We start from the raw sequence: 22,527 nt of genomic DNA, 5'->3' as shown, positions 1-22,527 counted from the left end.
TGAGTGGGGGGAAGGGCAGGGAGATAGAGGGAGACACAGAAACTGAAACAGGATCCAGGCTCTGAGCTGTCAGCACAGAGCCCAAGGTAGGGCTCAAACCCATGAACCGTGAGATTATGACCTAAGCCAAAGTCGGTTGCTTAACTGACTGAGCCACCCAGGCACCCCAAGAGTAGGTACATTTTATGTTGACACAACCAAAAGAGCTGACAAAATACTATACAATACTGATTTACATTATGATGTCTTGTATATGAAATGTGGGTTCTCAAATTCATCAACATGCAGCCTTATCAAGCTTTCTAACTTTGATAAGGTGAGGAGCACTCTGTGCTTCACTGGACCACCTTTGGTGATGAAAATGACTGGCTGGCAGGTAATCATCTCATCGGCCCCACCTCCTGTATTATTTCCTTTGAAGAATGAGTTGGATTAGTCCCTGGCGAATCTGCTTTGTCTTAACACTGTAGATGATGGGGTTGAGCACAGGAGGCACCAGAAGATAGACATTGGCCAAGAGTAGACGGACAGCAGGTGCAGCGTGCTTCCTGAAGCGGTGCACCAGAGCCACGTTGATCATGGGCACGCAGTACACAAGCACCGCACACATATGTGAAACACGTGTGTTGAGGGCCTTCTGTCTCCCCAGAGGTAATGCCCAGCACAGTGTAGAGGATCAACACATAAGAGAGGATGATGAGCAGTAAGTCCAGCCCAAAAGTGGAAATAATGCAGAGCCCCAGGATGCTGTTGGGACATGTATCGCCACAGGGCAGCTGGATTAGATCTAAGTGAAGGCAGTAGGAGAGGGAGAGGACATTGTGGCCACAGAAGGGCACACACTTCAGGAGGAAGGGCAGTGGGGACATGAGCATCACACTCTTCAATCCAAGTGCAACACCAGTACCAGCAATAAGAGGCCCTGTCAGGATGGCGGTGTACCTCACTGGGTTGTAGATGGCCAGAAAGAGCCATCAACATGGCCACCAACATGGCCAGCAGAACTCCTGACTCCATGATGGAAAATGAATGTATGGAGAACATCTGCAACAGGCAGGCTTCAAAGTAGATCTCATTGGCACCAAAAAGGAAGATGCCCAACACAGTGGGCAGTGTAGAAGCAGAGACACCAAGCTCTGCAAAGGTCAGCATAGCTAGGAAAAGGTACATTGGCTGGTGCAGAATGGTGTTTTTCCTGATCACTGCCAGGATCGGGCTATTGCCCATAAGGGCCACCAGGTATATGGAGCAGAATGGGAAGAAAAACCAAGGGTGCAGGGCCTCCAGACCGGGGAGGCCAGTCAGCAGGAAATATTTGGGGATGAATTGACTGCTGTTGAACATTTTCCTATGTCTGGAGTCCAGGGACTTTGACCAAGGCAGGTGCCAGAGATACAACCTGGGGTGAAACACATAAAGGTTATTGGAGATTGGGAACCTGCGATTTCCTCTGCCCGTAGGATCTGCCAACTCATGTCTCTCCTCCCATTCATGACCAGTACCTTTTGGTCTTCGATGATAAACAAAAATGTGGAGTCATGCTTGCAAATAGGTATAGCTCCAGAATAAGGGAATCTGGTAGAGTATTTTAACATCATATTTAAAACTGATCCATAGTGGCTTCACTGAGTATATTTGATGGGAACTGAATGTTTTCCATGTCTCCATCAAGAGAGGGTATTGTGTAGTTTTAAAAAGACATCATCAGAAGGACACTAACACAATGAAAGCTGTAATCTACCAGACATTCTATAAATTCCCTATTAGAAGATGTTGGATTTTAAGGAGCCAATGGGGATGGGGGTTAATAAAATTACTTCAATGTTGGCATAGAATCGATCAAGAGATACAGCTACTAAATGCCCATCTCTGCTACTCCAAGTAGCATCGAAGACTGCTCTTCACTGGAGACACAGACTTATCTAGTTTTACTGGATAAAACATCTCTAAATTGGGCTCAGTTCTCTATGTTCCTTCTTCAACCTCCCGGATGATCCCTTTGGCTCTTATAAACAGTAGGAGAAAGCACAGAAAAAGTCAGTGTTTTTAAGGTTAATGAAAAGAACCCACTGGAATTTCTATTAATGGAAAGAAGCATTCTGCCCATTGGAGAATTCCCCTCCCATTGTCAATCCACACATGACAGCATGGTTAATCAATACTTACTATGTCAATGGAAACGACGGGCAGTAGTCCTGGAGCATGGTCCCTTCAGATCATATTTCTGAAACTGCACATATAAAAACAAAAATATTTATCCATGATGGCCCACCTCAATAGTGCTGATATCTTCTGAAACCCTGTCTGGGAAGGCAACATGCATCTCTTTACACTATCCAAAAGATGTATCTGTTGAGAGAGGCAGAGACCTCTACATACCAAGAAGAGGTATCTGTGAGAAGACTTCTGACCTCAGGATGAAATATCAGTTTAAAATCTATGTGTTAGAAAGAAAAATGAGAGAGGAAGAAAATGATATCTCTCTCATCAAGTATAGAAACCCAGATCTTATTCCCCACTGGAAGCAAACGCAAAAACATGACATGGGGAGAAATATATAGGCAATGAGGAAGTTAGAGATACTGAGTGATGGGATATGGTTGAATCTGTAAGCCATGTTTTTAAATTCCTGATTTCTACTTTCAAGTGAGCTCTATGTTTAAATATGTAAAATGGAAATAGTCATACACTAGATAAAAAAATTAAGGGGACTAAACATAATAATGTATATAAAAGAGTCTTATAAAGTACCCAGTAATCATCAGCTATAAGAAAGTAATATTGGCCATTGTGGAGGACATTGGCTCTTCAGTGAAGACCCATGGCTTCTCTCTGAGGGCTAGACTTCAGTGATGACATAAGGTGTTCCTTGATCAGGAACCTTTTATGCTACTGCTACTCTGAGCCTGACCGCTTTTCTAATTAGTATATTGTCTCTTTCATCTTGACCTTCCATTCCTCAATTTCGCATATTAACAGTGTAAGTCATTTACTTCCTTTTATAGTGCATAAGATTCTGATACGTTTTTAGCAGTCCCTTGGATTACTTAGAGTTCAGTATTCACTTAAAATTGTGCACCTTATTTATTGCTCCCAGTTTGTTCCTGTTATGTATTTTGGAATTTCGGAGCAGTGTGCATAAAAGATAGGGTTGCAGACTATGGAATCAGATTGCCTTGGTGGGAATCCTGACTCAGTCATGAACCGAGGGGCTCTCCATTCCCTATCTGTAAAGCAGAGAATCACTATAATATGTAGCCACAGGCTTGTTTGAAGCTTAAACAAATGAACCTGTATGGAGCAGTTAGCATACAATACACTTACAGTAATTGTTACTTTGCAGGTGAAATGATAATAATCGTGTCAATGAAAGTCAGGCTTTTAATTTTTATATAATCATTTTTCACTCAGACCTTTCTCTCTCCATCTTTATGGATAATATTCTTTTTCTTTTCTTTTTATTTGCAATTAAGCAATTTCTTAATTGCCTAAGATTTTCTAGATTGAAGAAATCAACTTTGTGTCTTTCTGCCAGCCTTTTTACATTGAGTCATTATAGGTGTCTGGAATGCCTCGGAGACATCATTTACTCCTTCTTCCTTATCCTTCAGGGACACTGCATGTCACCCATATTTTAAAAGCCTGCTGCTTTCCACAAGTACCTGTGAGCATTAAAAACAAACAAACAGGGGCGCCTGGGTGGCTCAGTCAGTTAAGCACCTGACTTTGGCTCAGGTCACGATCTCACGGCTCATGAGTTCAAGCTCCATGTAGGCCTCTGTGCTGACAGCTCAGACCCTGGAGCCTGCTTTGGATTCTGTGTCTCACCCCCCACCCCCTCCGGCTCTGCCCCTCCCCTGCTCATGCTCTGTGTCTCTCTATCTCTCAGTAATAAATAAACGTTAACAAAATTCAAACAAACAAACAATGTTTGCCTGAGAAGTGAGCCCCTGTGTAGAACTGCCAGTACAGAGTATCACCCACCACCTCAAAGGAAGCCCATGAAGCCTGAGAGAGAATATGCCTGTGTGTGGTACTGGCTGTGGGAAGGGAGAGTGGTCTGAGGTCCAGCCTACACTTTGGGTTTGTCGTCTTCATTGTCTGTTGGCCAGTGTATTAATTTTGGAGACACCAAGAAAAAAAGGGAAAGAACCTGATTCTAACGTGCATGGGATCCCCCTGGCACTTCAAAATGGTCTGGTGGAGAGGGAGTCAGTGGCATCTGAACATCATCCATCGGTGTGAATTAGTAAGAGGAACAGTGATTTTTGCTGCCCAGCTACTGTTGAGGATGAAAGGAAAAGTCTTCGTATCCCGTACGTTCATCCTCTTTGAATGGCATGCTTCTTAGTGCTGATAAAACTCCAGTGAGACCTAGCTTCTTGACTTGACTGGTCTGTAAATCCTGACACACCCTAACATGTCTTTTCCCTCCTGGTAATTCCTGTGCTTTTTTTTTTGTTGTTGTTCTGTTTTGTTTTTGTTACTGTTTACTTTCCATGCCTGTTTTTCCTTTCTTAAGCACTTCAGCATTTAGTACAACTAAAAATCACATTTTAGAACAAATACAACCTGCACCACTGTTGTATAACATCTGGCTCAGATGTCAGTCCTGGGATGTCTTCCTCATGTCAGGCATGTGGTTAATCACTTTCTGCACCAGCACCTCTCTCCTCTAGCACTCAGTCCCATATATTGCTGTTTAGTTGTTTGTTAGTCTTCCAAGGAACACTTAGGGCCTGTATTTTGAGCATGTCCCCAGGGCTTTATAAAAGGGAAAGGATAAAGGAAGGGAGGGAACAGGAAAGAAGGCGCATGTTGATGTATGGTGATATATTCTAGGCTGGGAGCTTAGGGCAGGAAGTGGTGGAAGAACTTTGTCTTCTTCTATCGAATGAGAGTCTCTCTGAAGACAAAAATAATGTAATATCCTGTTACTTCATTGTAGATGAAGAGCTGTTATTATAGGAGGTCTGAGGTCCATGCTGATGAGTGAGGTGTGTGGGTTGAGTGGAAAATATGAGGACAGGCTAAAGCAGGTCTTATCCTGAGAATACTCAAAATGACCCACTCTTATATATTTTACAGCTTGAGAGAGTGAGAAGTTGGCATTTCAAGTGACTTGCCAAATCATGCTGGCAAAACTGCAGTTAAAGAGGAGAGCGAGGAAGCCTGGACAAAAGCCACACAAGGAAGCCGGTGATAAATGGGTTGGGCATGGGGATGAGTCAGCCAGAAGAGGGTGAAGGACTGTGAAAACCACAGGTCATCAAGGAGCTAGGGTTGAGAGGGACCAGGCCCCACAGGTTATGTGGCTGCCTGCATGGGACGGAGGGGACAAGGACCATTGGTGTGGAAAGTGAAAGAGAGGAGGGTAAATGGCCCTAGGCGACAAAGATTTAAAAAGAGAATTAAATATCTAGTTTAAAAAGATTGGATTTGGAGACAAAATGGCCGTTTCCCTGTCCCAGATCTCCTGAATTAACAGAGAGGAGTTGAGTAAAACAGACTCAAGTGTTTCTCTGCCATAGTGAGGGTTTCTGGATAAAAGTCTGCATCCTTCCCGGAGGGCAGGGGTCTTTCATGGCAGGAGGAAAGGGGAACAGAAAGCCTGTACTGGAAAGGAGATGCATCTCAGAAAGAAGACCCTGGGTTCAGATCACCTGAACAGATTTCCCATTCTCCTGATCCCACAGGCTGGACTTCAGGCCAACCCCGTTCCTCTCCTACAAAAACCCACCTGCCCTTCAAGGTGGCAGGTCTCAGGCCAGATCTCCACCTCACTACCTGGAAACAGGGCTGACTGGCCTTCTTCTTTATCATGACTTCAGAATTAGCCTTCTCCTTCCCCCAGTTTTGCCAGTCAGTCCCCTGCTGGACACAGGTAAACCAGCCTCAGAATGTGCTGCCTCCAGGCCTACAGAAGTAATTAAGCCAAGAGCAGAGGATCCCAGGGGATGCTGTCTGGGGAACCTTAAGTCAAACTCTGAGAAAATATAGAACAAGATGATGCATGCATGTGTGGATGTGTAAACATACACGTCCATGTGAGCATTCTTTTATGTGCATTTGCGAGTGTGTAAATTTATGTAAATGTGCATATGAACACATGCCTGTGTGTGCATATGTGTGTAGATGTATGCGTAACCATGCTGCTTGTTTAAGAATTTTGTTTGCAAGTTTGCATGAATCTATGAGCATGTGTCCACAAATATAATTGAATGTATATTCACGTAGGTGGTGATATGACATAGGTATGTCTTTAAGTCATTAACCCAAGGAAAGAACCTCCAGATCTGAGAAAAAAGGTGCAATTAATTGAATGTAGATTCATGTCTGTATGTGCATGAGTGTATTGCATTTCTCTCTAATCTTATGTATTTGTATGACAGTATATGTTTGCTTAAAGAGTCATCTAAAATACTCTTATAATTGTCTTATATCCTAATCCTTATTAGTCAGTGACATTCCTGTGTCCTGTAGGGACAGGAGAAATTGCCTTATGCTGAAACTGGCAAAGTATGATCTAAGCAGCCCTTGGAATTTGCACCTTGTACTAAGATCTGGCAGTTCTTTTGTTAGGTTAGTGGCTCAAGGACATACTTCTGTCAGTTCGTTATACTACCTACAGGTCTGACACACTCTCGACCCCAATTTTTCTCATTCTGGTTATAAATTAGGCTTTGATGCCTCTCCTCAACTTAGTTCTGTCCCAGACTATGATATGGACAAAAAAAGCAACATTGGAAAGTTCCTCTTAGATCTAAAAATAAAGTTATCCCCGGTGAATGTGTATAGTAGAAATATTATATTTTGATGAATTGTGGCCAACTCGGAGGTTAATCCAAAAAATGTGAAGTGATGATTCAACTTCCCGTATCATCAGAGTAACTTATCACCAATGACATTATTGTATAATTAAAGTTCTACCAAATAAGTAGAGGAGAAAACATAAAAATCACTCTGAACATGCAAACATTTGAGTAAAAAATATAATCATTCTTTTTAATGTAAGAAAGTAGTGGATATATATTTGTATGTGTATACATAAGTAGTAGTAAGCATCAACTTTATTTGATTTTAACATTAGAGTTAATTCATGATGTACCATCAAACTAAGATAGGTAAACAGAACTTGTTTTGTGGTATGAAGGCTCTAAAAAGAAGGTTTCACTCATTCCTCATTTGGAGTTGCTCTAGTCCATTCCCAACGTCTCACTGTGTCTTCCCCAGTGAAACCACCTTGAGGATGGCCCTGAGGATCTGCTGGGTCTTGATGCTATAGAACAGGGTTCATCAGGGGTGGGAAGAGCACAGAGACAGTGCCCATGAAGATGTGCACCAAGGGTGAGGTGTGGTGCCCAAACCTGTGCACAACAGACAGGCCTAGCACAGGCACATAGAAGCAGAGCACGGCCAGGATGTGTGAGACAGAGGTGTTGAGGGCCTTGAGCCTCTCCCCGGCAGAGGCGATGGCCAGCACAGTGTGGACGATGATAGTGTAGGAGAGCAGGATGAAGAGGACATCGGAGCCCATGGCCAGCATGATGATGCACAGCCCATAGAGTCTGTTGAAACGTGTGTCAGAGCAGGTCAGGAGGATCACGTCCTGGTGAAGGCAGTAGGCATGGGACAGTGCCCTGGGGCGACAGTAGTCAAACTTCAGTAGGTGCAGTGAGGGTGCCACAGTGACGGCAGCACTCCGCACGCCCAGCACAGCCCCGGCCAGTGGCACACGAGAACCTGTGAGCACTGATGCATAGCGCGGTGGGAATCAGATGACCACCGGGCAGTCCAGAGCCATGGCGAAGAGCACCACTGACTCCATGAAGGAGAAGGAGTGTAGAAAGTGTTGCTGCAGAACACAGGGCACCAGGCCCACCATCCGGGCATCAAACCACAGCACACCCAGCACTGAGGGCAGCGTGGACATGCACAGGCCCAAGTCTGTCACAGCCAGGATGGCCAAGAAGTAGTACATGGGCTGGTGGAGAGAAGGCTCAGTTCGTACCAGATGCAAGATGGTAGCATTACCTACGAGGGCCACCAGGTATCCTACAAAAATGGGTAGTGAGATCCAGTGGTGAGCCCATTCCAGGCCTGGGAAGCCAGTCAGCAGGAACGTAGAGAAGCTTGCGTTGGCATTTGGTAGGGTGGATATCCTCATTCTCAAGAAGTCTATTCACTCTAGGAAAAGGGGGTAGTACTTTGAAGGTTGCTAGATCGTTACCATGAACACCTCTGCTATCACTGGACACCAGTCCCCTGCTGGTGTAGGCTCAATGACCTCTTGCCTCTGCATGCCGTGGACTCAATGACCTCTCAATTCACCAATGCCCACACAAACAGCTTGTCCTTTTCCTGCTTCCTCCCTTCTTTCTCTTCTTCCCATTCATCCCTCTACTTACCTCAGTGACGGTAAGCCTCGAGAGGGGTTTTCTCTGCTTTTGTTCTTAACCACTAGTGAAAGATAAGGTTGGGTTTTTGTTTTTTTTAACTTAGAAAAATTTAGAGCTCCACCTTAATAGAATGCTGAGATACTCTGAAATTCTGTTACTCCTAAGTTGTCTTCTGTGTCTGACCTTACCCCTTTGAGATTTTCCTGTAGAAGAAATTATATCTAATTTTTCTAAGCAGATTGAGAATGCCTTAGAGAGTTTCCTCATCCAGTCTGCTCTCCACTTTATCTGCTTATTGCCATTATGAGATCCTCTGCACATATCCCTTTGATTGAGAGAAAAGTTATCCTGCTTCCCTCCACACCCAACCTCTCTCAAAGAACCAAGGACTAGCTCTCTAGTACCTTATGCTTCAAGCATCTAATGTCCCTGGGAAGTCATGCTCATTCATTCTATATAGTCTACCTCTTTAAAGCTGCTTCCTTTACTATAATTCCTGGAATTTCTTTATTTTCAAATCTAAAATCAGAGTCCACTGACATTCCTCTTCCTTCCTTCCTTGCTTCCTTCCTTCCTTCCTTCCTTCCTCCCTTCCTTTGTTTTAATGTTTATTTCTTTTTGAGAGAGACAGTGTGCAGGTGTGTGTGAGTGGATGAGGGGTAGAGAGAGAGGGGGACAGAAGATTCAAAGCAGGCTCAACGCTGAGAGTAGAGAGACCGATGCAGGGCTTGATCCCACAAACCATTAGATCATGACCTCAGCTGAAGTCAGATGCTTAACCGACTGAGCCACCCAGGCACCCCTCTTTATTTCTTTCACCCTTTCTTTCTTTCACTCTTTCTTTCTTTCTTTCTTTCTTTCTCTTTCTTTCTTTCTTTCTTTCTTTCTTTCTTTCTTTCTTTCTTCCTCTGTGTTTTTAAAGGTACCTGTCCTCAGAAATCAAGCTGGAGACCTGACACAACTTTAATAAATCAGGGCAACTTATTAGAGTGTATTTCCCAAGTAGGTATTGCAAAAAATGCATGTCAGTAAGTGTACCTTGAAACAGAAGCAATAATGACAAAGCTTGTTCTTTGCTTAAATTAGTTTATTAAAAACCAAAAATAGGGATACCTAGAGAGATGCTCACAAGACAAGCCCTGCTATCCCGGATCTCCATGCCTGATACAATATTTGCTTCTGCATCCTCATCAGTAAAGTAATGATAATGATATTTCCTAATTAAAGAATGGATGTGTTTTTATTTTCACATGATTTATATAAAATTTAGCACCAAGTCTGGAATATAATAAACAATAAATGTATTTGTTGTTGTCAAAGCACTGATTTTCTTGTATTCTTCCCGTACAGTTTTTACTCTTTATCTCCTCCTGTTATGAAAAAATTAACTCCATCTCCTATTTAATATGACAGTGCTTTAGACCTTGGCATAAGTGCCATGTGACTTTGGAAGATTGGGGAACTACTGACAGTCAAACAGACTGAGGGAGTAATTGGGGCAAAGTGATAAAAGGGGATACTGAGGAATAGATCACAACACATACTGAGGGACAGATAGGGATGAAATTGTGGCCTTAATAAGAATATGCTGAGGGAGACCCATGGTTCAGGAAGCAGAGGAGGCTGGAAGAGGAGGAAATGGATGAAGAAGGACAGGGTGTGGTGAACACTGGTGAGGAAGATGTTGAAGGACAGGAAAGGGTCAGCTGGGTGTCAGAGAGAAAGGAGCTTGTGTGACTTCGAGGAAGAGCCTGAGAAACACAAGATGAGGACACGTGAGGCCGACCTTGGAGGACAGAGTAGCTGGAGGATGGTGAAGCTGAAGTCAGAGAGAGGTTTCTGGAAGGCTGAAAGGAGGGAGACCGCCAGACAGACACAGACCGAGAACTGGGGAGAGGTCAGGGCCTGAGGGACAGCGAAGGGGAAAACCAAGGGCTAAACTGATAGGAAGCTTAGAGACTGAGGGAGGATTGGGGGCGGGGGGAGGAGGAGAGGGAGAACAGAGAGGGGTAGGGGCAGAATTGAACAGAAGAGGGGAATTGAGGAGAAGGAAAAAAAAATCTCCTGCGAGACAACTTGAGAGAGAGGCTAGGCAACAGAGAGGCTGGAGATGGGGGATGTGGTCAGACACTGAGGCACTGACATGGAGAAGCGTGAGGAACGGAGGGATGGGAAGGCACCAGGGAATCTCCCACAGCTCTCTGTTCAGTCTTACCCTCTCAAGCCCACTGGGCAGTGAAGAATCTATGGAGACCTGTGGCCCTCCAGACACAGTTCATTAGGCAGTACAGTGTGGTGATGAAGGAAGTAGCTCTGGAGTCAGATCTACATCCCAATCATAACTCCCCCATTTATTAACTCTGTAGTTGTGCAAATTATTTGCTTAATCTCCCTTTTCCTCACCTGAAAGAGTAGGCCAGTTACTCTCCCTGCTTTGTAGATTATAGAGCCATTTACAAGAAACTAAATGTGGTGCAGTTAGAACCATACACTCAACGGCTGTAGATTATTATCTGCCATTTCCAGCACTGCCTTCTTATTGGAAGATCTCCACAACAAGTATCTACCGTATGAGAGCTATAGCTCTTCCCTTCATTTCTGCAGCAAGCTCTAAGGGAAGGTCAATCAGCAATCCAATAGTAGCGAGGAGTGAGAAGCTCAGGGTTGGGACTTTGAGCTCTTTAAGCAGTTTTTGAACAGCCAGCCACATGACTTTGGTGAAGTGACTGAATCCTTCTCCACGTTTATCTTTTTCTGTGATGGAAAATTTTCACATGTTCCCTGCCTTCTTTCCAGGGAAACTACGTCGGGAGCCACATACATTGGGATAGAGTAGAGATTATGATCCATCCCTGCCATAATCCTGTATCACTCTAGTCCAAAGCCCAGCCCAGTGCTGGGGGAGGTCACCAAGACGCCATGACTATAGGTTGACCTGCAAGATGGACCCAGGTAATCCAAGGTTTCTGACCCTTCACCTCCAGCCTTGGAATGTGCATTCCACCTGCCTTCCCCACTCTCAGAAGCTGCTCCAAGGACACAGCCTTAAAAGAGTAAGGTGTTTTGAGCCCATCTGGATGGTGTACATGACCGAACCCGGTTAAGATTCTGGTGATGGGTGCAGAGAGCTACTTTTCTTGTGGTTCCCAACATATGCCTTGTATATAAATTCCCTTGCTTATTAAACCTGCCGTCTACTAATCTGGAGGGGCCTGCCTCCTTCATTCTCTCCCTGCCCTCCATGTACCAGGGCCAGTTTCACATTTTACCCAGGAAGCTGCTGTGTTTGCACACCAACCCCCAGTTACAAATTCTTGTCTCTCTTTCTAACCCAAAAGATCAAGGGGGAGATACCATGGAACAGCAGCTCTAACCACAGACTGGCCATAATCCTGGAAGCTGCCCTATCCCATAACCCTCCTTGTAGACTTGCTAGATAAGAGGTACTACAAAGGTCACTGGGTTGGCTGCCTCTATCCACCTTCAACACCTTACTGGTCCCTTGTTGTCTGTGGCTTCTTTCCCCAACCCCGTAGTTCTTCTCACTTCCTGTCCCAGCCTCTTCTGATTAAATCAGGATGCTCTGCTGCAATGGCACTTATATGCCTCTCTGTCCTCCCTTGGGTCTTAGGCCCTCAGAGGAAACTATTTAGATGGCTGTAGACCTGCAGACACCGAAGAGGGATCAGTATCTTCCCAGAACTTAGTCGTTGGGCACACCATTTTTCTTTCATGGAAACTTAGCAACTCGCAAGTACCACCATGAGATATTTCGGCAGATCAGATGATTCTTCATTCTCTTCTCCCACTAGCTGCTATTGTTACAAGAAAATTTACTGGTTGACCCTTCTGTGGTTTTTTTCCCAGTCTAGCTTCCCTTTGAGACTCTCTTTCCTGCTAGGTAGTTATTCCTGCTCATTCATTCAGCAAATATATAGACACTGAAATCTTTGGGACATATACTTAGATGCAACAATCAATAATACATAATCTCTGTCTGCTTTTGAGAAAATGATTGTGTTTTGTAGGAGGCGGACTTGAAAAGGACTAACTCTTCATGACAGAGTAACAAACCAAAAAGATTCACAGGAAATATAAGGATTTAACAGATATTCTTTACTCTTTCACTGGATCCAGCATTCCAGATAGGGAAGGAAACATACAAAGGCTCAGAATTGTCACAAAACAAGATATTATAAAATTATGTGAATTTCAATGACCTGAAAAATGTGTTTCAGTTATATGAAAAATGTGTATTTTACAAATAGAATGCTAGCTCTGAAGTCTTAGGAAGGCATTAGGATATTAAATAACATGATTGTAAAGAAATTTTTTGCACATGGGAGCATAGAATTGGTGCTGGTAAATGGGTTGTGCAATTTATTGTCATTAGCACGAATATAACTTTGATGAGTCTTGTTTTGTTGGTTGGTTCTCATTTTTTATTGAAGAGGAAGGCATTGTAGCTGAAAACATAGATACTACACAGGTATAGAAATTCTATGTATAAACTTAGTACTAAAGAAGTTCATATCTATAGCATAGAAGTTAAGGAAAAACTAAGTAATTTTTTTTTTACTTGAACTTCCTTCAGCAAAACAGGCCCTTGTCCCAAATAGACTGACCCAATCTGGAGAGAAGGTCTGGCATAACCATCTAAGAAAATTATACAGAGTTGTAATTGGGTCTTGGTCTAGGATGCAGGAGATATTTAACTAAGGAATGTTCCTTTCCTATGGGAACCTCAAGCTCCTCATTTTAAAATGTCAAACACAAGAACATCTACTTCATAGCTTTGGTGTGAGAATTAAATAAAACACTGAGCATAAAAACTGTTAGCTTTCGGGGCACCTGGGTTTCTCAGTCGGTTAAGCATCTGACTTTGGCTCAGGTCACCATCTCACAGTTCATGGGTTCGAGCCCTGTGTCAGGCTCTGTGCTGAGGGAATCCTGAGGGATTCTGTGTCTCCCTCTCTGTCTGCCCCTCCCCTGCTCACACTCTGTCTCTTTCTCAAAAATAAATAAAAAACATTGTTAGCTTTTATCATCATTGCCATCATCAACATAATCACACATACATGCTCTTGTACTCTTTGTAAGACATTCTTTTCAGTTATAAAACTCAAATGTGGTTTTTTTTGGAAGCTTTGGGTAATAAAAAGATGGAGAAATGCATAGAAAAAAGACATATATCATAGCTTTTTTCCTATGGATATAAATAGTTGTTGCACAGCAATTGCTTTTTACAGAAATATTTTAAATTTCTTAAATTTAATATTATGTTGAAAATAGTCCTCTCAGTATTTATGTATACTTTTTAATAGCCAACTAATATTTTATCAAATGAATATACTATAATTTATATAACATCCTCTTCCTAGATACTTGGGATGCTGTGAGGTTTTTTGTTTTTTTTTTATCAAAATGAACAATGACACAATTAATGTGTAATATTCATTTATTTATTAATACAACAGATATTTATTGAGCACCAGTGTAGGTGCTAAAGATAGCTCTGTGACCACACAGAAAAAAATAGATCCTTGTCCTCAGGGAATGCAAATTTCCATTTACAATTATTTCAGTAGGATAGGTTTCTAGAAGGGGTGCTTCTGAGACACAAAGTATGAATGCATTTAAGTCTTTCAAGGCATCTTGCTTTCTGTAAGAGACAAATCAATTTATGCTCTCACACCAGTGTATGAAAATCCCTTCTTTCCCATGTGCTTGTCAGCACAGATCTTGATTATGAACTCTTTTAATATTTGCTTATTAACAAGATTAAAATATGTTAATTTGAGTTTTAAGTTCCTATAAGATAGAAGTTTTCAACAATGTCATTATCTATATTTATTTCCTAATTGCAAAAAGAAAGAAATTTAGTGGCCTGTTTGTTCATAAGTGGCAAAAATGGGACTCAAAATCTAATCCAAATCCAAATCCTATGTTCTTTATACCTCATTCTACTAACAGGATCCACAGAAAACAAGTTTCCATTCCATATGGGGAAGCCCATTCTGAGTGTCAGAGCCAACATTCAGTAGTGTGGCCTCCTCCCATGGAGACTTCAGTTAAAGCTCAGAATGGAACCTATGTTTAAGGAGCACTTGACTTTAGGACTGGAAAGACTCTAGCGCTCCATAGGGTCTCCCACGCCCAAACCACTGGGATTCCAATGGCCCTCTACTCACACACACACATGCACACATACAACACTACACAAACACAAGAGCTTTTACATCCAGTTTTAGAGTTTGGTTCTTTTTGAAATTTCATTTTGTATTTAATATACATTTTGTATTTAAATAGGACATATTTTAATTATAAAATATAAAGAATGATATAATAGCGCCTGGGTGGCTCAGTTGGTTAAGCATCTGACTCTTGACTTTTGGCTCAGGTCATAGCTCAGGGTTGTGGGTTCTAACCTCACATCAGGCTCTGTGCTGAGTGTGGAGACTGCTCAGAATTTCTCTCTCTCCTGTCTCTCTCTCTCTCTCTCCCTCAAAATAAATAAGTAAATAATTTTTTTAAAAAAGAATGATATAATAACCACCTGAGTAAATATGCATCTATATGCATACCTGTTTTTTTTAATGGTTATTTATTTTTGAGAGAGAGACACAGTGTGAGTGGGGGAGGAGCAGAGAGAGAAGGATACACAGAATCTGAAGCAGGCTCCAGGTTCTAAGCTGTCAGCTCAGAGCCCAACGTGGGGCTGGAACTCATGGACCATGAGACCATGACCTGAGCCGAAGTTGGAAGTTTAACCCATTGAGCCACCGAGGCTCCCCTATGTGTACCTGGTTTTAACAAATCTTAACATTTTGCTTATTTGCCTCATGTTCTTTTTCTAGATCTAATTAAAACCTTCCGTGTAACACAGCTTACTTGATTTACTTCTTTCTTTTCTTGGAGCTGTTTTCTAGCATTTCCTATTTATCAATCTCAGTATAGTTTTTAATGCTTTTTCTGTGTACAGATATATACAGGATATACATTTGGTATTACCAAGTTTTTTTTCCCCCAATTTTGCTAACGTTTTTGATAAAATATGGTGTTTTTTGTTATTTATTTTATGTTTCAAATTTCTTATGAAGATGAACATGTTTTCAGATGTTTCTTGGCATATTCGTTTTTTTTTTAAATGTTTATTTATTTTTAAGAGAGAGAGAGAGAGAAAGCACAAGTGAGGGAGGGGCAGAGAGAGAAGGATTCAAGACTGGAAGCAGGCTTGAGGCTCTGCTGTGACAGCAGAAAGCCTGATGTGGAGCTTGAACTCCAAAAGCACGAGTACATGATCTAGCTGATGTCAGACGCTTAATAGACTGAACTACCCAGGCGCCCCTGTCCTATTCATTTTTTGTGTATGTGCATCGCCTATTCATATCTTTGTTTAATTTCTTATTGGATTCTCTGTCTTTTAAAATTTTTGCTAATTTATAGAGATTCTTTATATATTCTGAACCTTAAGCATCAGTTGCTCATATAGATATACACTGCAGATGAATCTCCTAGTCTGGTTTGTGTTGTCTCTTTGTTTCTGGTATATTCTGTTTTACTCTATTTTCATTGTTTGTCTATCTATATATGTGTATCTACTTCTCTGTTCTCTTGTATTTTCTTTTAAAAAGCTTCAAATTTTCCTTTTAACATTTATATCTTTAATTGGATACATTTTTTATGTGTACTATAAAGTAAAGATCAAATTGTATCTTCCACATGGATAACAAATTTGGCTAGCACTGCTTAGTAAATAACCCAAATTTACCTATTTTTACTTTTTAACATTTTTTAAAGTGTTTATTTATTTATTTTGGGAGGAAGGGCAGAGAGAGAAGGAGGGAATTTCAAGTAGGTTCTGCACTGTTAGCTCAGAGCCTGACACGGGGCTCGATCTCACGAACCGTGAGATCATGACCTGAGCCAAAATCAAGAGTCAGACGCTTAACTGACTGAGCTACCCAGGTTCCCCCCAACTGTTTTTAATGTTAACTTTTTCAAGTGCCATCATATCTGAGGGTCTTTGTCTGGTCTGCTGTTATCACCACCTCTCCCATTTTGGCCAAGCAAACAGAAAAAAAAAAAAAAAAAAGCCAAAATTTTAATCAGAAACCAGTTTGACAGATATCAACCATGTGTGTACCATCCAAAGAAATGGTATTAACTAAAGAAAAAAAAAGTGAAGAGGTGGGGGACACTGTAATATAAGGGCAGGAAAAATTACCTTGTGTGGAGGCAAGGATATGGTAAACTCTAGACTCCTAAGTCCATGGAAAGAAAGAGAAAATTGAGTTTATAATTTTTTTAATATTTATTTTATTAATTTTTTTAAATTTTTTTAATGTTTATTTATTTTTGAGACGGAGAGAGACAGAGCATGAACAGGGGAGGGGCAGAGAGAGAAGGAGACACAGAATCTGAAACAGGCTCCAGGCTCTGAGATGTCAGCACAGAGCCTGACCCGGGGCTCGAACTCACGGACTGTGAGATCATGACCTGAGCCGAAGTTGGACGCTTAACCGACCAAGCCACCCAGGCGCCCCTTTATTTTATTTTTTTAAATGTTTTTATTTATTTTTGAGAAAGAGAGAGAGGCAGAGTGTGAGCTGGGGAGGGGCAGAGAGAGATGGGAGAGAGGGAGATGCAGAATCCATAGCAAGTTCACAGAATCCACCCACAGGGCTTGATCTCGTGAACCACGAGATCATGACCTGGCCTGAAGTTGGAAGCTCAACCGACTGAGCCAGCCAGGCAACCCTTTAATGTTTATTTTTGAGAGAGAGAAAGAGAGAGAGAGAGAGAGAGAAAGCGCTCACGCAAATGGGGGAGGGGCAGAGAGAGGGAGACACAGAAACTGAAACAGGCTCCAGGCTCTGAGCTGTCAGCACAGAGCCCAACACAGGCTCGAACCCACGACCATGAGATCATGACCTGAACCAAAGTCGGACACTTAATCAACGGAGCCACCCAGGCACCCCGAGAGAATTTAGTTTATTAAACAGACTCAGCAAGGTTTCTGTTCAGGCCGTTCAGGAAGGAGGGGTGGTGGACTATATACAAGGTTTTCCATGCCTCGGGACTGTGAAGAGTAACTCTCAGTAAGCACTTCCAGGTCATGGTAACCTGTGGCATAGGAGGCTGGAGGCCTAGAGGGCCTGAATTGAGTGAAGCAGAGCTAGGATACTGATGAGGAACACCCTTTGATAAATGCCATCATAAGGGAATCCTCTTGGTCTTCCCGGGTGTGAAGAGAAACCGTTTCCCTAGAAAAGAAGTTCTCTTTCTCAGTTTTGAATCTCTGCTTATGCATTTATGTATCCAAAAATTAATGGCATTTATTCATTGAGCATCTGTTCTCTGCCATTCATTGTATTTATGGAGATGTACTGGTTAACAAGATGCATAATTCCTCCAGGGAGCTTAATTTAGAAATCCATTCTGGAAAAAGACAAAAAAAAAAAAAAAAGGAAAAAAAAGGAAAAAAAAGAAAAAGAGAGAGATGGGGGAGGAGAAGGAGGAGGAACTAAGCTGGAGCATGAAGCAGCACATTATCATGTGACAGATGTTATGCTGGGAAATGCAGGGTTCTGAGGGAGCAGACACAAGGAGCAACTACTTTGATGTTGGAGAGAGGGCCCTCAGGGAAATATCCATGAGGAAGCAACCCCAATGCTGAGACTCCAACATGAATCTCATTTAGTCAACGGTATGGTCAATCTTCTCTGCCAGTTTTAGGTTCACAGTCTCCTGAGCGATGGGATCATGACTTACAAATGTTTGCGGTATTTTCCTTCATTGAAATTTTGCCGCATGTCATGTCATTGTGAAAGATCTCACAACCAAAGTGCCTAGGAACAAACACTGACTTCTGATTCCCGACAGTAAGTCCACAGGAAAGGTAAAATCAGAGATGTGAGGAGTCAGGAGTGGGGTCAAGGGCTTTTACTAGATGAACAGGATGAGGAGGGAGCACATCCACAGAAAGATTTGGAGGTGTTTTACCTAAATCAGCAATTAGGGAAGAGTGACAGGTTCTGATTCTTCCAATGTGACTAAAGAGTCCAAAGGACATGGCTTAACCAGTATAGAAAGTAAAGAGAAGGACTTTGACCAGGTAGAGAAGAGGGAAGCAGTCCCAAGGAACCATTAATGAAAGGTACTTTTCTTGAGGTTAATTTATCTCTTCTTTTCCAGGTTCTGTTCTGGATGCTTTTTAATGTACTTTTCCTTTTTAATTTTTGTTCCGTTTCATTTTTGTTTTAATATTTGTACATTGCTGATGACCCTCAACAGAATCTTCTTCTGGGCCGTTTTTGGTGCTACCAAAACAGCAAGGTCTCATACGTAGGAGGAATTATAATTTAAGCAAGAGAACATCAGCACTCGTAACCCATAACTCAGGAAGGAAATCCATACGTATTTTAATTAGGGCAGTGGAAAAAAAACTTGGGGAACATGTGGGGTGATGGTAGGTTCTCAATGCTGTAAATCTTTGGCCTGATTTGGGAACTTCTCCTGGGTACCCTCTGGAATCTTTAGCTCCAAGACTTAGTACTGACCTTCTTAAGACCGAGGAGTTTGCTGATGATGTGGCGGATCTCCTTGGTCTTAATACTGTATATGATTGGATTAAGCATGGGAGGCACAAAGAGATAGACATTGGCCATGAGAAGGTGGACAGCAAGTGGGACGTGCTTCCCAAAGCGGTGCACGAGGGACAGCCCCACCATAGGCACAAAGAATATCAGTACAGCACAGAGGTGTGAGGTACATGTTTGGAAGGCTCGGAGCTGCTCCTCTTGGGAGGCCAGTCTTGCCACGGTGTGCAGGATGACCCCATAAGACAGTGCAATGAGCACCAGGTCCAGCATCATAGTGAACACCACCACTGCCAGCCCATACAGGTTGTTGAAGGTGGTATCTGTGCAGGCCAAGTGTATCACTTCCTGGTGTAGGCAGAAAGAATGGGAAAGGACTCGAGGCCCACAGTAGGGAAAAGTCTTCAGGAGGAGGACAAGGGGAACTAGGGCCACAGGTCCTCGGAAGATGACAGCCAGACCTGCCCTGATCACTCGCTGGCTAGTGATAATGACCGAGTACCTAAGGGGGTGGCAGATAGCCAAAAAGCGGTCAAAGGACATAATAAGGAGCACTGAGGACTCCATGAAGGAAAATGAGTGGATACAGAACATCTGGATCTGACAAGCCACAAAGTAGATACCATGAGATTTGAACCAAAAGATTCCCATAGTGGTGGGCAAGGTAGACACTGACAGTCCTAGGTCAGTGAAGGCCAGAAAAGAGAGTAGATAGTACATGGGTCTGTGCAGACGAGGGTTGGTCTTAATAACTATCAGAATGAAACAATTGCCTGAGATGGCCACAAGGTACATAAGGAAAAAGGGGATGAAGATCCAGTGTTCGATGGTGTCCAATCCAGGAAAGCCAGTGAGGTAGAACATGGGACTAAACTGAGTAATGTTGGATAAGAGCATGAATTGAGGACTGAAGAGAGCTATCATTCCTCAGGGATGGAGCTGAAAATAAATGGATATTTCTGGTTATTAGTTCTCCCGGTCTCACTAACAATCACACAGAAGGAGAATCATGACCATCATCTTCTTTGCTATGATCTAGTTCACTATTATCAATTCTACCATTCTACTACCTTTTGTCTTTGATAGCACCACCTTCACCAGATTTTCTTCAGTATTTCTGCAATTTCTATTCCTTCTCAGCCTCCTTTGCTGGCTTCTCTTCATTGCTCATGCTTGAAATATAACCATTCCTATTCTGAGCAATTTTCTGGCCATACTCTATTGTTTCTCCTGGCAATATCATCACTCACATGATTTTATTTACTATCCATACATTGATAAATATCAAATATATAACCCGATAATTTTTACTTTTTATTTTTTATTTCTAGGCTCCTATCTAGCAGCATGTTGAGTGAGCATCTACATCTACTTGTTTCAAAAGCATGTCAAAAATTCAACTTATAATCACTTCCCCCAGTAAGGTTTTCATTTGTTATGTTTTCATTAACTCAGTATAGGAAATGTAGACTTCAGAAATAAGTTGAGGAAAAGACATATATTTGAGAGATATTAGTAAATAGGCTGGACAAAACCTAAGAAGTGAGCATAGAGAGAAGTTTCTAGTATTGAGCCCTGGGCAAATCTGGCATTTAGAAGTAGAGAAGAGAGGCTTCACTAAAATATTCTGAGGGAAAATAAAATCCCAGTTGCATCAGGCAAAAAACAGGAGATGGTGGTTTTGGGTGTAAGTGTCATGAGGGATTAATCAATTAGATATAATATCACTAAGGGGTCAAGGTAATAAGGACTGAGAAGCGACCAGAGGATTTAGTGACGAGGAAGTCATGGTTGATTGTGAGAGAGCATTTCCATGGAGTGGTTGGGAATCAAATCTGATTCTAGTGTCCAGATGAAGGAGGCAGTGTAGGATTCCAGGCAGAGATGAGACCCATTGGTTGTTCATAAATTCAAAGTGGAACTGGTCAGCATTCTTGTGTGTTTTTGACCACTGTGTTTATCGGCTCAAATGCAGAAGAGAAGTATGTGGAGAGTTGAAGTTAGGGTAGGCTTGTATGATGCCAGTTCAGGGTCTATCAAAGGAGTAATTATGATGATGTGCTGTGGACACTGCACTGCGTAAAATGAAAAGTGAAGACATGAAGGAGTGAGAGATGGTGAAAAAGGACCAGCGGTCTAGAGTGTGGGATGGGGTTGAGCTGCCAATTTAAGGTAAAGGACGCAATCCTTGTTAAAAGGAGGTCAGGGCGCTGAAAGTGTGGCTGCTGATTGGATTAGGGGAGGGAATATTGGAACCATAAGAATTTAGTCTGGATCAGTAGTGGAAAGAGCAAAGTGAGTCAGTGCTAAAATTTTAGCCAATAAAATGGGACTGGAAAGGGCTGTGGATGCAACCAGGAGGGGGTAGCAATGATGGTGCATGCTGCCAACCAGTGGAAAGAGTGCAGAGGAGGTGGTGAGAAGGAAACATGTTCTAGAAGACCAATGCCAGCCTTTCATCACTTTGACAAGGGGTGAAAGGATTATCCATGTGTATCCTCTCCATTGCTTCACCCCTAAGTTCACGACTCAACCAACCGTCCAACGGCTTTTTTTTTTTTTTTTAATTTAGCTAAAGCAAAGCTTTTAAAACTCACCAACGATCTCTAGGGGTGGAATTCAATAGCAACTTAGTCACACCTGACCTCTAGAGCTATTTCTTCTTTTAAAGGCTCTCTCTTGGAATTCTTGATGACAGGATCTGCTGGCTCTCTTCTAATTTTTATGACAGCTCCTGTTCAGTCCCTCCCATCTATTGCACAAATGTTCATTTGTTCATGTTACTCAGGCTCCTGACGTTAAATATTTTCTCATTCGTTATGTAAGCTATTATTATTTTACTTATAGACTGATACCCCTAACTATTTATCTCTAGTCCGGACAGCTCTGCTAGGCATCAGGCTAGAACTTCTGCCTTCCTGTTAGTCTCAAAATGGATGCCAGTTAAATCCAATACATGAAATCTTGAGCCCATCCTCTACCCTCTCCACACGTGATTCTCCTCCTATTTACGCATTTTTGACAATATTGTTTAACACTTTCTAATCCTCCAAGAAAACATTTTGGAATGTATACTTTCCTTGGCCCTTTGCTTCTTCCCAGATCTATTTTTCTAACGAAGTTAAGTACTTTTTACCTCCTAAATATCCCAGCAGTCTGTTGCTTTGTCTCCACGCCTGTGCTCACTGACATAGTTCTTAGTTCTCACCTCACCTGCTCACCTGACCTCTCTCTCGCTTAACTTGCATGCCTAACACCGACTCCCCTTGATCCATTCCCCGCTGCGGTCCCGGGGCTTGTTCAGAGAATGCTAACTCTCTGAGCTTCTGCACTGTTCCCAGTTCTTCCCAGCCCCCTTTCACCAGAATGAGGTTCACACTTGTGAAGAGCTATGGCGAGGGCTGCGGTTTGGTGAGTCTGTGCCCCAGCCAGAGTCTGGGGGAGACTTAGCATCATCACATAAATTTCTCATAACCATGAAATGTTCTGTCCCCACTACACAGAGAAAGGAACTAGAGCAAAGGTAA

At 42.4% G+C, this 22,527-nt stretch overlaps 1 protein-coding gene and 2 pseudogenes across 1 annotated transcript; all 3 read right to left on the bottom strand.

The window, feature by feature from the left end:
* Positions 1-406: 406 nt before the first annotated feature.
* On the bottom strand, positions 407-1,344 carry LOC122199122 (annotated as a pseudogene).
* A 5,871-nt stretch (positions 1,345-7,215) lies between these two features.
* LOC122199451 lies at positions 7,216-8,167 on the bottom strand (annotated as a pseudogene).
* Positions 8,168-18,937: 10,770 nt separating this feature from the next.
* On the bottom strand, positions 18,938-19,903 carry LOC122201229 (olfactory receptor 51M1). Its single transcript, XM_042907146.1, has one exon. It carries the CDS (start codon positions 19,895-19,897, stop codon positions 18,938-18,940), a length of 960 nt encoding a protein of 319 aa, XP_042763080.1. The 5' UTR covers positions 19,898-19,903.
* Between the last annotated feature and the right edge of the window lie 2,624 nt (positions 19,904-22,527).

The sequence above is a fragment of the Panthera leo genome, chromosome D1, assembly GCF_018350215.1.
Source record: "Panthera leo isolate Ple1 chromosome D1, P.leo_Ple1_pat1.1, whole genome shotgun sequence".
NCBI classification, from domain to species: Eukaryota; Metazoa; Chordata; class Mammalia; order Carnivora; family Felidae; genus Panthera; species Panthera leo.
The sequence above is the reverse complement of the archived record's forward strand: the minus strand, read 5'-3'. Positions and strand labels throughout refer to the sequence as shown.